The following is a 14,121-nucleotide window of genomic DNA, read 5'->3' as shown; positions in this document are numbered from 1 at the left end:
TTAACGTAAGCCTACTTGTGACAATTAACATCATTATTATTAATTAAGCAGTTTTAAAGAGGCTAGAATCCTCTTGACCTCGGTGGAGTGTTTACAAAAGGCTCAATTGGTGGTATATGGCTTTGGGAAAAAATGCCTCAAAAATTGTGTTGAAAAGCTGGTAGGCTAGTTTTGCTCAGAGGAGACAACAAGAAGGGTTAACTGCTTATGTAAAGAAGACAAAAGCTCCCGGGGAGATTTCACTAGACTACTAATCTAGAAGTCACACTAATGATCGAGTGACACAGGGCAGCTGGTGGAATTTGAGATCAATTAATAAATCTGGAATTGAAAGATAGTCTCAATGGTGGCCATGTTACTGATTGTTGTAAAAGACCTATCTGGCTCACTAACGCTCTTCAGGGAACAAAGTCTGTCATCCTTACCCGGTCTGGCCTACTTGCAACTCTAGACCCACATCAATATGGTTGACTCTTACTGCTCTCTGAAATGGCCCAGCAAGGCACTCAATTCAAGGGTAATTAGGGATGAGCAAGAAATGCTGACCTTCCAGCGAGGCCATATCCCAGGAAAGAATAACTTAATTCCAGACCCTATATAAAGCAAAAGGAAAATGAAAGTTGCTCCAAATTTACTCTACATTCTCGAATTAACTGACTGCAGGTTTTCCACAAAGTAGTACAAGAATCATCAATTGTTTCACAGACCAGTGCTGAGATCCCAATCGTGTAACCTGGACACCATTTCAAGGACTCCCAATTATCCTTTTCTTGAACCATTGACTTTTAATTTTTTGGCAGCATTCCTCTATTTTGTTTTATTATTTTTTTGAGAATGTGAGCACGTGAGAAAGTTAGGGTATTTGGAAAGCGTATTATATTTTCATATTTCATACTGTATGTTAATAACCTTTTCCTTCCCACTTCATAAGTCTGGTTTATAATAAACTAATAACTTCCTTGTTTATTGAAGAAACCTGGGCATTGAATGGTCATATTATAAAGAAATCACTTAAATATATGTTGTGACCTGTGGAGTAATGTACATCTTGGTGCTGACACACATCAGTGGGACAGGACATACGCAGGGATGACGATTTTTCTTCAATTCATTCGTGAGATGTGGGCGTCACTGGCTGGGCCAGCATTTGCTGCCCATCCCTGAGGGCATTTAAGAGTCAACCACATTGCTGTGGGTCTGGGATCACATGGAGACCAGACCGGGTAAGGACGACAGTTTTCCTTCATTAGTGAATCAGATGGGTTTTACAACAATCAACAATGGTTTTCATGGTCACCTTTAGACTTTTAATTCCAGACTTGTATTTAATTCAAATTTCAACATCTGCCGTGGCGGGATTAGAACTCGGGTCCCAGAGTATGGTCCCGATCTCTGGATTATTAGTCCAACGACAATACCACTAAGCCATTGTCTCACCAGACAATGTCTGCAAGATATGATTCATGAGCCATGCTATGAATGTCTGTGGGTCAGCTCTCAATTTTGGCACAAGTCCAGGATGTTAATAAGATGGAATTTGCAGAGTCCGCAAAGCTGGATTTGCCACTGTCCTTTACGGCGACTAGATTTAATTCCTTTTTGTAGGCTGTGTAGCAGTTTGGAACAACTTGAGTGGCTTGCTACACCATTTCAGGGGGCAGTTAAGAGTCAACTACATTGCTGTGTCTGGAGTCACATGTAAGCCAGGCCAGGTAAGGACAGCAGGTCTCCTTCCCTGAAGGGCACAAGCGAGCCAGATGATTTTTTTCCAACAATCAACACTGTCAACGATTAATGAGACTACCCTTTTAATTCCAGATTTATGAACTGAATTTAAATTCCACCAGCTGCTGTCCCCAGAGCAGTAGCCTTGGCCTCTGGATGACTAGCTCAATGACATTATCACTAGCACACCACGTCCCCAGTTGGGACTTTGGCAATACTCAGCAGGCCTGGTAGCATGTGGGGTGAGAAACGATTAACTTTGCAGTTCCGTGACCCTACTGAGTAGTTTCAGCATTTAATATTTTAATTATTTTTTGTGTTCATTGAGAATGAAGTTGTCAAAACTAGAAAATCTCTACACCATCATTAAACCAGTTTCAACACAAATGCATGCAGATCCCTAGATTAACCTCAATCCACCAGTAGTTCTGCATCTGGCATTGAGATGCCATTAGGAAAGCTTGTAGGAGAAATGGTTGTGCTGGATTGCTGCTGTACGGAATATTGACTGGTTTAAAACTTACTGGGTGAAGAGGTTTAGAGAACCTGCATGAAAACAGAGACCATTGCATATTCTGAAAGTAGATAAATGCTTACAACAGAGGAAGATGCCGGACTACTGGGGGACAGCAGGGCACCAGAATTAATTTTATAACGTCCTAGTAAAGAGCTGGCACAGACATAACAAACTGAATATCCTGTCATGTTGTCACCTTCTGATTCGGAATCCTGGGCACAACAGATGAAGTATGCCTTGTATTGAATCATATGGGCCTGATTGTTTGAAGAGATTTCTAACGCTTTATCACTATTGCCTAAAAGATGCCACTGGGAAGTGGGGCTAGTAAAGCTTCAGTTAGGTTAATGAACGTCCTTTATAAGAACTAAAAGCCCTTTCATTTTAGCTGGTCTGGAATTTCTTGGGAAACTGCACAGCTGACATTTGCTGGTTATGCAGGATGGTGCATTGACCCAAAATCCAGGGATCATCATTGACAAAATTAGAGACATTCCTGTGATTCTTGGCAGTTGAGTGAAATATCCTTCGAGATTGTGACGTTGATGACAAGATAATTGGGTGGATGTATATGTGAGGGACCATGCACTCAGCATATGCACTTAAAGAGTGGGGTGGGGAAGAGAGGAAACATTCAATCTTTATTCAAATTAAATTTGAGGATCAAAGACAGTATTCTGAATTTTGATGAGATAGAGTTATTGGACAGGCCAATTGGCAACCTCAGTACTAGTGGACAGGAAAGAGTACAACACAGAGTAGAGTACTCCTTCATGTTGAACACCACTTAGGAGAAGCACTGAGGGTGACAGGGGCACAGAATATACTCTGGGTGGAGGACATCAATGTCCATCATCCAGAGTGGCTCAGTAGTACCACCACAGACTGAGCTGGCTGGATCCTAAATGGCATAGCTCCTTGGCTGAGAGGGAAGCAAGAGGAAAAAACATACTTGCTTTTATCCTCACCTGCAGATCCATGTAGTGGAAAAAGTGACCACCGCACACTCCTGTCTGCAGACAAAGTTCCATCTTCACATTGAGGATATCCTCCATCGTGTTGTATGGCACTACCACCATGCTAAATGGGATAGACTTCGAACAGATCTAGCAAGTCAAGACTGGGTATCTATGAGGCACTGGGGGCCATCAGCAGCGACAGATTTGTATTGAATGACAATATGCAACCTGATGGATGGGCGGCACAGTAGCACCATGGTTAGCAATGTTGCTTCACAGTGCCAAGGACCAAGGTTCGATTCCCGGCTTAGGCCACTGACTGTGCACAGTCAGCACGTTCTCCCTATGTCTGCGTGGTTTCCTCCCACAAGTCCCGAAAGGTGTGCTTGTTAGGTGAATTGGACGTTATGAATTCTCCCTCAGTGTATCCGAACAGGCGCCGGAGTGTGGCAACTGGGGGATTTTCACAGTAACTTAATTGCAGTGTTAATGTAAGCCTGCTTGTGACATTGATAAAGACAATTATTATTATATCAACCACTCTACCATCACCAAGCCAGGTGATCAACGCTGGTTCAATGAAGAGTGCAGGAGAGCATGCCAGGAGCAACATCAGGCATATGGAAAGATGCGGCACTGATCGGGTGAAGCTACAACACAGGACTACTTGTGTGCCAAACAGCATAAGCAGCAAATAATAGACGATTCCACAATGAACGCATCAGATCCAAGCTCTGCAATCCTGCCACTTCCAGCCGGGATGGTGGTGGACAATTAAACAACTCACTGGAGGAGGAAGCCCCACAAATATCCTCATTCTCAATGATGGAAGAGACCAGCACATATGTGCAAAAGACACGGCTGAGGCATTGCAACAATCTTCAGCCTGATGTGCCGAGTGGATGATCCATCTTGGCCTCCTCCGGAGGTCCCTACCATCAAGAATGTCGGTCTTCAGCCAAATAGATTCACCCCACGCGATATCAAGAAACGGCTGAAGGCAATGGATACTGCAAAGGCTATGGGCCCTGACAATATCCCGCAACAATACCGAAAACTTGTGCTCCACAACTTGCCGCATCACTAGCCAAGCTGTTCCAGTACAGCTACAGCACTGGCATCTTTACCCGGCAATGGGGAAAATTGCCCAGGTGTGTCCTGTACATAAGAAACAGGACAAATCCAACCCAGCCAATTACCACCCTATCAGTCTCCCATCATCTGCACAGTGATGGTAGTAGTCATCAACAGTGCTATCAAGCGGCACTTACTCAGCAATAACCTGCTCACAGATGCACAGTTTGGGTTCCACCAGGGTGACCCCAGTCCTGACCTCATTACAGCCTTGGTTCAAAAATGGACAAAAGAGCTGAATGCCACAGGTAAGTGAGGGTGACTGCCCTGGGTGACATCAAGGCAGCATTTAACCAAGTATGGCATCATGGAACCCTAGCTAAACTGAAGTCAATGGGAATCAGGGGGAAAATTCTCCGCTGGTTGGAGTCATACCTGGCACAAAGGAAGATGGTTGTGGTGATTGGAGGTCAATCATCTCAGCTCCAGGACATCATTGCAGTAGTCCCTCAGGACAGGTTAGTATCCTAGGCCCAACCATCTTCAGCTGCTTCATCAATGACCTCCGTTTCATCATAGAATGTTCCCGATGGCGGGAGGGGGAGGAGGAAGAGAGTCCAGAACTAGAGATCATTGTTTGAGGATATGGAGTAAACCTTTTAGGAGTGAGGTGAGGAGAAATTACTTCACTGACTGCTGAATCGGTGGAAGTCACTACCATAGAAAGTAGTTGAGGCCAAAATGTTGTGTAATTTCAAGAAGGAATTACATATAGCTCTTGGGGCTAAAGGGTTGGGGGGGGTAGGAGGAAAAGGTGGGATCATGGTATTGAACTTGATGATCAGCCATAATCATAATGAATGGCGGTGCCGGCTCAAAAGGCCAGATGGCCTCATCCTACTTCTATTTTCTATGCTTCTACAAGGTCAGAAGTGGGGATGTTTGCAGCTGACTGCACAATGTTCAGTACCATTCGCGACTCCTCAGTTAATGAAGCAGTCCATGTCCAAATGACAATATCTCGGCTTGGGCTGACAAGTGTCAAGTTACTTTTGCGCCTCGCAAGTGCCAGGTAATGACTATCTCCTACAAGAGAGGATCTAACCACCGCCCCTTGACATTCAATGGCATTAGTGGGCAGCACGGTAGCACAAGTGGATAGCACTGTGGCTTCACAGCGCCTGGGTCCCAGGTTCGATTCTCCGCTGGGTCACTGTCTGTGCGGAGTCTGCACATTCTCCCCGTGTCTGCGTGGGTTTCCTCCGGGTGCTCCGGAGTTTCCTCCCACAGTCCAAAGACGTGCAGATTAGGTGGATTGGCCATGATAAATTGCCCTTAGTGACCAAAAAGGTTAGGAGGGGTTATTGGGTTGCGGCGATAGGGTGGAAGTGAGGGCTTAAGTGGGTCGGTGCAGACACAATGGGCCGAATGACCTTCTTCTGCACTGTATGTTCTATGTGCTATTACCGATGCTGAATCCCCCACAATCAACATGCTGGGGTTTACTATTGACCAGAAACTGAACTGGACTAGCCACATTAATTCTGACCAGAGAATGGTCAGAGGCTAGGAATCCTACTCCCCAAACCTCTCCACCATCGACAAGGCACAAGTCAGGAGTGAAATGGAGTACTCTCCACTTGCCAGAATGAGTGCAGCTCCAACAATACTTAAGAATCTCGACACCATCCAGGGCAAAGCAGCCCACTTGATTGCTCCCCCTTCCAGAAACATTGAAACCCTCCACCACTGACGAACAGTGGCAGCCGTGTGTACCATCTACAAGATGCACTGCAGTAACTCACCGAGGTTCCTTAGACAGCAACTTCCAAACCCACGACCACTCCCATCTAGAAGGACAAGCGCAGCAGATACCTGGGAACCCCACCACCTGGATGTTCCCCTCCAAGTCACTCACCACTCTGACTTGGAAATATATCGCTGTTCCTTCACTGTCGCTGGGGCAACATCCTGGAACGCCATCCCTCGCAGCACAGTGGATGCACCTACACCCCAGGGACTGCAGCGGTTCAAGACAACAATTCACCTGAAGGGCAATAAATGCTGGCCTAACAAGCGACGCCCACATCCCGTAAATGATAAAAAGAACTACTTGCAAACCCCGCCATCTCACTTCGAAAAAGAAAAATGAACTTTCCAAATCTCTGGCACAATTGGTGAAATTATTGAAGTGGTGTAATTGAGGTACAGCAAACACGGAGGGAAAACATCACAAGTACAAAATCTATTGCATACCTTCCAATCACTCTCTCACTCACTAAAAATGGCAACCTCTTAGCGTGCCCACATACAGGGTGGCACGGTAGTACAGTGGTTAGCACTGTTGCTTCACAGCTCCAGGGTCCCAGGTTCGATTCTCGGCTTGGGTCACAATCTGTGTGGAGTCTGCACGTTCTCCGTGTCTGCGTGGGTTTCCTCCGGGTGCTCCGGTTTCCTCCCACAGTCCAAAGATGTGCAGGTTAGGTGGATTGGCTATGCTAAATTGCCCCTCAGTGTCCAAAATGGTTAGGTGGGGTTACTGGGTTATGGGGATAGGGTGGAGGTGTGGGCTTAAGTAGGGTGCTCTTTCAAGGACTGGTGTAGACTCGATAAGCCGAATGGCCTCCTTCTGCACTGTAAATTTTATGATAATTCTGTGATGATACTTGACCGAAGTAACAGAATGAATCTGCTCTCTTCCTTTTTCACCTCCTGTCTCCAAACTCCTAATTACCATACTGGCGTCTTACCAAAACAGACAAAAGCTAAAACTGCATTAATTACTTCTACACATCTATCACACATTTCAGATTTGAGGAAATTCAAACTTCTCTTTGAAGTTTAAGAATATATGACAGGAATTGACAGTTGGAAGTATTCTTTTTTTTAAATTTTAGAGTACCCAATTTTTTCCCCAATTAAGGGGCAATTTAGTGTGGCCAATTCACCTACCCAGCACATCTTTTTGGGTTGCAAGGCTGAGACACACATGGACACAGGGAGAATGTGCACACTCCACACAGACGGTGACCGGGGACCAAGATCAAATCCGGGTCATCGGCGCCGTGAGGCAGCAGTGCTAACCAATGTGCTACCGTGCCACCCTAATTGGAAGTATTCAAAACGAATTGTTCACTGTGCTGATGGGCTGAGGCACCTGGCACACAAGTTGAAAATGACAGAAGTTGAAAGATAGGAGAAATGTTTTTCACCCAAAGGTTAATCACGTGGTCAATATGTTACCAGGGAAGAACAAATGAACAGTTCTTGATTAATAAGGGGATCAGGGGTTATGGTGAGAAGGCAGGAGAGTGGGGATGAGAAAATATCAGCCATCATTGAATGGCGGAACAGACTCGATGGGCCGAGTGGCTAATTCTGCTCCTATGTCTTATGGTCTTATAACAGTGTCAAAACATAGAAGAGGCTACAAGAGGTAGAAAAAAGCAACTGAGGGGTTTGGGAGGGCTAGCAGGTGATTTCAGATATCAAAAAAGATTGGCCTTGTTGATCTCCGGGCCTTTTTCCTTGTTCTTACGAGTTCTTCTGTTCTAATTTTTAACACTGGTCCATGGCCCCATCTATCATAGAATATATAGTGCAGAAGGAGGCCATTCGGCCCATTGAGTCTACACTGACCAAGAGCACCCTACCTAGGTCCACTCCCTATCCCCATAACCCCACCTAACCTGCACATCTTCGGACAATAAAGAAGACTTAGCATGCCAATCCAACTAACCTGCACATTTTTGGACTGTGGGAGGAAACCAGAGGGTACCGCACATGTCAGATATAGAGTAAACCTTTGTCTACACTGTCACGTTAACATGCCTACTGCAAGAATACCATGTGGTATAGATATATAAGGAGTAAAGCGCCCTCTACACTCCCATCAAATACTCCCAGGGCAGGTACAGCACAGGTCAGATACAGAGTAAAGCTCCCTCTACACTGTCCCCATCAAACACTCCCAGGACAGATACAGCACAGGGTTAGATACTGAGTAAAGCTCCCTCTACACTGCTCCCATAAAAAAACTCCCAGGACAGTTACAGCGGTAGGTTAGATACAAAGTAAAAGTTCCTCTACACTACAGTATCCAGTGCTGCATCTAACTTGAATGGATAATGATTAAACAAACAAGAATAGCATCTGAAAAGTAACAGAGGAAAAACAGCTTCTCTCCATATTATGCAGCCGGTTTCTTCTGTATCAAGGTCAATGGAGGAGAAGGAAACATGAACACTTTGAAGATAAATTCCCAGGCTACAGAATTGACATCGGCATAGTCTATTATTCAAACAATTCTCCATCCAGTTTGTTGCAAGGAGATTTCGTGGACTATGATATTTGCAAGTCCTGTATTGAAGCATAGCATTACTGAGTGTTTACCTTTCGAACTAATCGAAGAGCTTGTGTTCGCTCCACCTCGTTACTCTGTTGTATGTCTATACATCTGGAGAAAGAAGATCACAAAGACCGTGTTCATTCATGTCACTGTATTGTAACACTCAAGAAATGACTCACATGAACATACACATTAGATGCAGGAGTTGGCAATTTGGCCCCTCGAGTCTGCTTCCTTACTTTACAAGATCATGGCTGATCCAACTGTGGCCACAATTCTACTCTACTATCTGTCCCCCATACCATCTGACTGATTTGTCAATCAAGAATCTATCACTTAGATTTATTGTCATGTGTACCGAGGTACAGTGAAAAGTATTGTCTGCGTACAGTCCAGACAGATCGTTCCATACATGAGAAACATAGGACATAGGATAAATACAAACTGTAAATACTTAGACATTGGGTGAAGCATACGGAGTGTAGTGCTACTCAATGGAGAAGATGCATGGAGAGATCAGTTCAGTTTATAAGAGGGTCATTCAGGAGTCTGGTAACAGCCAGGAAGAAGCTGTTTTTGAATCTTTTAGTGTGAGTTCTTAGCCGTACAAATATTCAATGACCCAGCCTTCACTGTTCTCTCGGGAAGAAAATTCCATAGACCAATGACCTCAGAGAAAAAAATTCTCATCTCCATCTGAAATGGGAGATCGCTTATTTCAAACTGTGTCCCGTGTCCCACAAGGGAAAACCGCCTTTCAACATCCACCTTATCAAGCTCCCTCTGAATCCTATGTTTCAATAAGGCCACCTCTCATTCTTCAATGGAAACAGGCCCAACCTTTCCTCATAATAATTTACATATACAAACAATGGCCCTTCGCTCTTGACCTCTCAACTACTGAAAATGGTTTGTTTCTATCTATCCTGCTCCATTTTTATATACTTTTAAAGACTTCTAACATATTGGCCCAAAATCTGTATTGCCCTAACAAAAAAGACCCAATTTTTTCAATTTCGTACTTCTTCATATTAGGTAAGATTCAAGAAAGTCTGCACTCATCCTCACTAAAACCAAAAAAGCCTTCTTATAATGAGAAGCCCAATATTCAGACAAAATGATAATTTTTCAAGCCATTTCTATGGCATTGTGATGGAGCTCAAAAACACAAGAGCTGAAACAGAATTTTTAGCATCAACATATCTTCAATTTGATCAGTGCGTTGCATATCAGCTCTAAAGTCCAGCAGTTCACTTAGATACTGCCGCATTAATTCCATTACTGCAGTTGTATACTTCATCAGAAACAATAGTACCAAAGAAAATTGTTACTGTATTACTGCACCGGAGGGGTGACTCTCACAGTAAACTGTCACTGCATTACATAGAACATAGAACGATACAGCGCAGTACAGGCACTTCGGCCCACGATGTTGCACCGAAACAAAAGCCATCCATCCTACACTATGCCATTATCATCCATATGTTTATCCAATAAACTTTTAAATGCCCTCAATGTTGGCGAGTTCACTACTGTAGCAGGTAGGGCATTCCACGGCCTCACTACTCTTTGCGTAAAGAACCTACCTCTGACCTCTGTCCTATATCTATTACCCCTCAGTTTAAAGTTATGTCCCCTCGTGCCAGCCATATCCATCCGCGGGAGAAGGCTCTCACTGTCCACCCTATCCAACCCCCTGATCATTTTGTATGCCTCTATTAAGTCTCCTCTTAACCTTCTCTCCAACGAAAACAACCTCAAGTCCATCAGCCTTTCCTCATAAGATTTTCCCTCCATACCAGGCAACATCCTGGTAAATCTCCTCTGCACCCGCTCCAAAGCCTCCACGTCCTTCCTATAATGCGGTGACCAGAACTGTACGCAATACTCCAAATGCGGCCGTACCAGAGTTCTGTACAGCTGCAACATGACCTCCTGACTCCGGAACTCAATCCCTCTACCAATAAAGGCCAACACTCCATAGGCCTTCTTCACAACCCTATCAACCTGGGTGGCAACTTTCAGGGATCTATGTACATGGACACCTAGATCCCTCTGCTCATCCACACTTCCAAGAACTTTACCATTAGCCAAATATTCCGCATTCCTGTTATTCCTTCCAAAGTGAATCACCTCACACTTCTCTACATTAAACTCCATTTGCCACCTCTCAGCCCAGCTCTGCAGCTCATCTATATCCCTCTGTAACCTGCTACATCCTTCAACACTATCGACAACACCACCGACTTTAGTATCGTCTGCAAATTTACTCACCCACCCTTCTGCGCCTTCCTCTAGGTCATTGATAAAAATGACAAACAGCAACGACCCCAGAACAGATCCTTGTGGTACTCCACTTGTAACTGAACTCCATTCTGAACATTTCCCATCAACCACCACCCTTTGTCTTCTTTCAGCTAGCCAATTTCTGATCCACATCTCTAAATCACCCTCAATCCCCAGCCTCCGTATATTCTGCAATAGCCTACCGTGGGGAACCTCATCAAACGCTTTGCTGAAATCCATATACACCACATCAACTGCTCTACCCTCATCTACCTGTTCAGTCACCTTCTCAAAGAACTCGATAAGGTTTGTGAGGCATGACCTACCCTTCACAAAGCCATGCTGACTATCCCTGATCATATTATTCCTATCTAGATGATTATAAATCTTGTCTCTTATAATCCCCTCCAAGACTTTACCCACTACAGACGTGAGGCTCACCGGTCTATAGTTGCCGGGGTTGTCTCTGCTCCCCTTTTTGAACAAAGGGACCACATTTGCTATCCTCCAGTCCTCTGGCACTATTCCTGTAGCCAATGATGACATAAAAATCAAAGCCAAAGGTCCAGCAATCTCTTCCCTGGCCTCCCAGAGAATCCTAGGATAAATCCCATCAGGACCCGGGGACTTATCTATTTTCAGCCTGTCCAGAATTGCCAACACCTCTTCCCTACGTACCTCAATGCCATCTATTCTATTAGCCTGGGTCTCAGCATTCTCCTCCACAACATTATCTTTTTCCTGAGTGAATACTGACGAAAAATATTCATTTAGTATCTCGCCTATCTCTTCAGACTGCACTGGAGTGCTGACTGTCACAGTAAACTGTCACTACATTACTGCACCGGAGTGCTGACTCTCACAGTAAAATGTCACTGCAGTACTGTACCGGAGTGCTGACTCTCATAGTAAACTGTCACTGCATTACTGCACCGGAGTGCTGACTCTCACAGTAAACGGTCACTGCATTACTGCACCGGAGTACTGACTCTCACAGTAAAATGTCACTGCATTACTGTACCGGAGTGCTGACTGTCACAGTAAACTGTCACTACATTACTGCACCGGAGTGCTGACTCTCACAGTAAACGATCACTGCATTACTGCACCAGAGTGCTGACTCTCACAGTAAAATGTCACTGCAGTACTGCACCGGAGTGCTGACTCTCACAGTAAAATGTCACTGCATTACTGCACCGGAGTACTGACTCTCACAGCAAACCGTCACTGCATTACTGCACCGGAGTGCTGATTCTCACAGTAAAATGTCACTGCAGTACTGCACCGGAGTGCTGACTGTCACAGTAAACTGTCACTGCATTACTGCACCGGAGTGCTGGCTCTCACAGCAAACCGTCACTGCATTACTGCACCGGAGTACTGACTCTCACAGCAAACCGTCACTGCATTACTGCACCGGTGTGCTGACTCTCACAGTAAACTGTCACTGCATTACTGCACCGGAGTACTGACTCTCTTATGTATATTGGCAACTCAGATAACTAGACGCTATCGAAACCCCCAGCTACTTTGCATTCTAATGGCCCATTTCCCCAGAACAAAAGGCCTGTACTCAGGTAACAGATACAGAAACAGACTCATCGGCGCCACTCCCTTGCTCAGTAAGCCCAAAAGGCCAAGGTCAATGACCGCTCAGGACACGCCTCGCCATCAAGGCTCCTTTATAGGCCAAAATCGAAGGCAGTAATCGAAGCCTGCCGAATTATTGGGTCCAAAGCTAAGGACCGTCCAAAAGAGCGCGAAACCCCAGAAGGATAAAGAGAGACACTGCCATGTGTTCAGTCTGTTTTGGTCCCGGCGCACCGGCACTCTCTTGGCCCCGGCTTACGCCTAAAACCAACTGCAGCATCACGACCAGAAGCAAGTTCAAGACCAACGATCGCTACCAGACGGACGAGCCCAGCAGAAACAAAGTCACTTCTCCAGACCCAGCCACGCAAGATCCAAACAAAGGCCTTGTTCCTCTGCATAAAGTCGGGTGCCTGAAGTTAAGTACAGGTTGTTGTAGTGTTAGGTGGAATTTAGCTTGTAGTGTTTTATGTTGCATGTTGAAGTAATTCTTGTGTGTAAATAAACTATCATTGAACTTGAACTAACTAACTGGTGGTTTGGTCTTTGATCGATTTCCGGTAAAGCCTTGTGGTGGTATCATTTGATACATGGCGACTCTGAAAAGCAATATTATCATTAATAACTGCCATTTCTAGTTAATTTGGCAACATTATTGGCGTCTCCGGTGCGAATTGGCAACAGTGGTGACTCTCAAAGTAAACTGAGGAGAATGAAAAAGGTGAGATAAAGAATCAATTACAGCTGTGAGAACATAAGAACGTAAGAACTAGAAGCAGGAGTAGGCCATCTGGCCCCTCGAGCCTGCTCCGCCATTCAATGAGATCATGGCTGATCTTTTGTGGACTCAGCTCCACTTTCCGGCTCGAACACAATAACCCTTAATCAGTTTATTCTTCAAAAAACTATCTATCTTTATCTTAAAAACATTTAATGAAGGAGCCTCTACTGCTTCAGTGGGCAAGGAATTCCATAGATTCACAATCCTTTGGGTGAAGAAATTCCTCCTAAACTCAGTCCTAAATCTACTTCCCCTTATTTTGAGGCTATGCCCCCTAGTTCTGCTTTCACCCGCCAGTGGAAACAACCTGCCCGCATCTATCCTATCTATTCCCTTCATAATTTTATATGTTTCTATAAGATCCCCCCTCATCCTTCTAAATTCCAACGAGTACAGTCCCAGTCTACTCAACCTCTCCTCGTAATCCAACCCCTTCAGCTCTGGGATTAACCTAGAGAATCTCCTCTGCACACCCTCCAGTGCTAGTACATCCTTTCTCAAGTAAGGAGACCAAAACTGAACACAATACTCCAGGTGTGGCCTCACTAACACCTTATACAATTGCAGCAGAACCTCCCTAGTTTTAAAATCCATCCCTCTAGCAATGAAGGACAAAATTCCATTTGCCTTCTTAATCACCTGTTGCACCTGTAAACCAACTTTTTGCAACTCATGCACTAGCACACCCAGGTCTCTCTGCACAGCCGCATGTTTGAATATTTTATCATTTAAATAATAATCCCTTTTGCTGTTATTCCTACCAAAATGGATAACCTCACATTTGTCAACATTGTATTCCATCTGCCAGACCCTAGCCAATTCACTTAGACCTATCCAAATC

General features: G+C 44.8%; 1 protein-coding gene across 2 annotated transcripts in view; it reads right to left on the bottom strand.

Moving 5' to 3' along the window:
• Positions 1 to 14,121, bottom strand: part of LOC140429071 (rapamycin-insensitive companion of mTOR-like) — a 321,889-nt gene that overhangs the window by 203,017 nt on the left and 104,751 nt on the right. Inside the window, exon 6 of one of the 2 annotated variants that reach the window (XM_072515622.1) lies at positions 8,668 to 8,731. The exons of the other annotated variant lie outside the window; for it this stretch is intronic. Within the exon in view, the coding sequence (XP_072371723.1) occupies positions 8,668 to 8,731 (64 nt within the window). The remainder of the gene's footprint in view (positions 1 to 8,667; positions 8,732 to 14,121) is intronic. 2 annotated transcript variants of the gene reach the window in all.

The sequence above is a fragment of the Scyliorhinus torazame genome, chromosome 9, assembly GCF_047496885.1.
Source record: "Scyliorhinus torazame isolate Kashiwa2021f chromosome 9, sScyTor2.1, whole genome shotgun sequence".
In the NCBI taxonomy this organism is placed as follows: Eukaryota; Metazoa; Chordata; class Chondrichthyes; order Carcharhiniformes; family Scyliorhinidae; genus Scyliorhinus; species Scyliorhinus torazame.
Note: the sequence above shows the minus strand (reverse complement) of the source record. Positions and strands in the feature narration are given on the sequence as shown.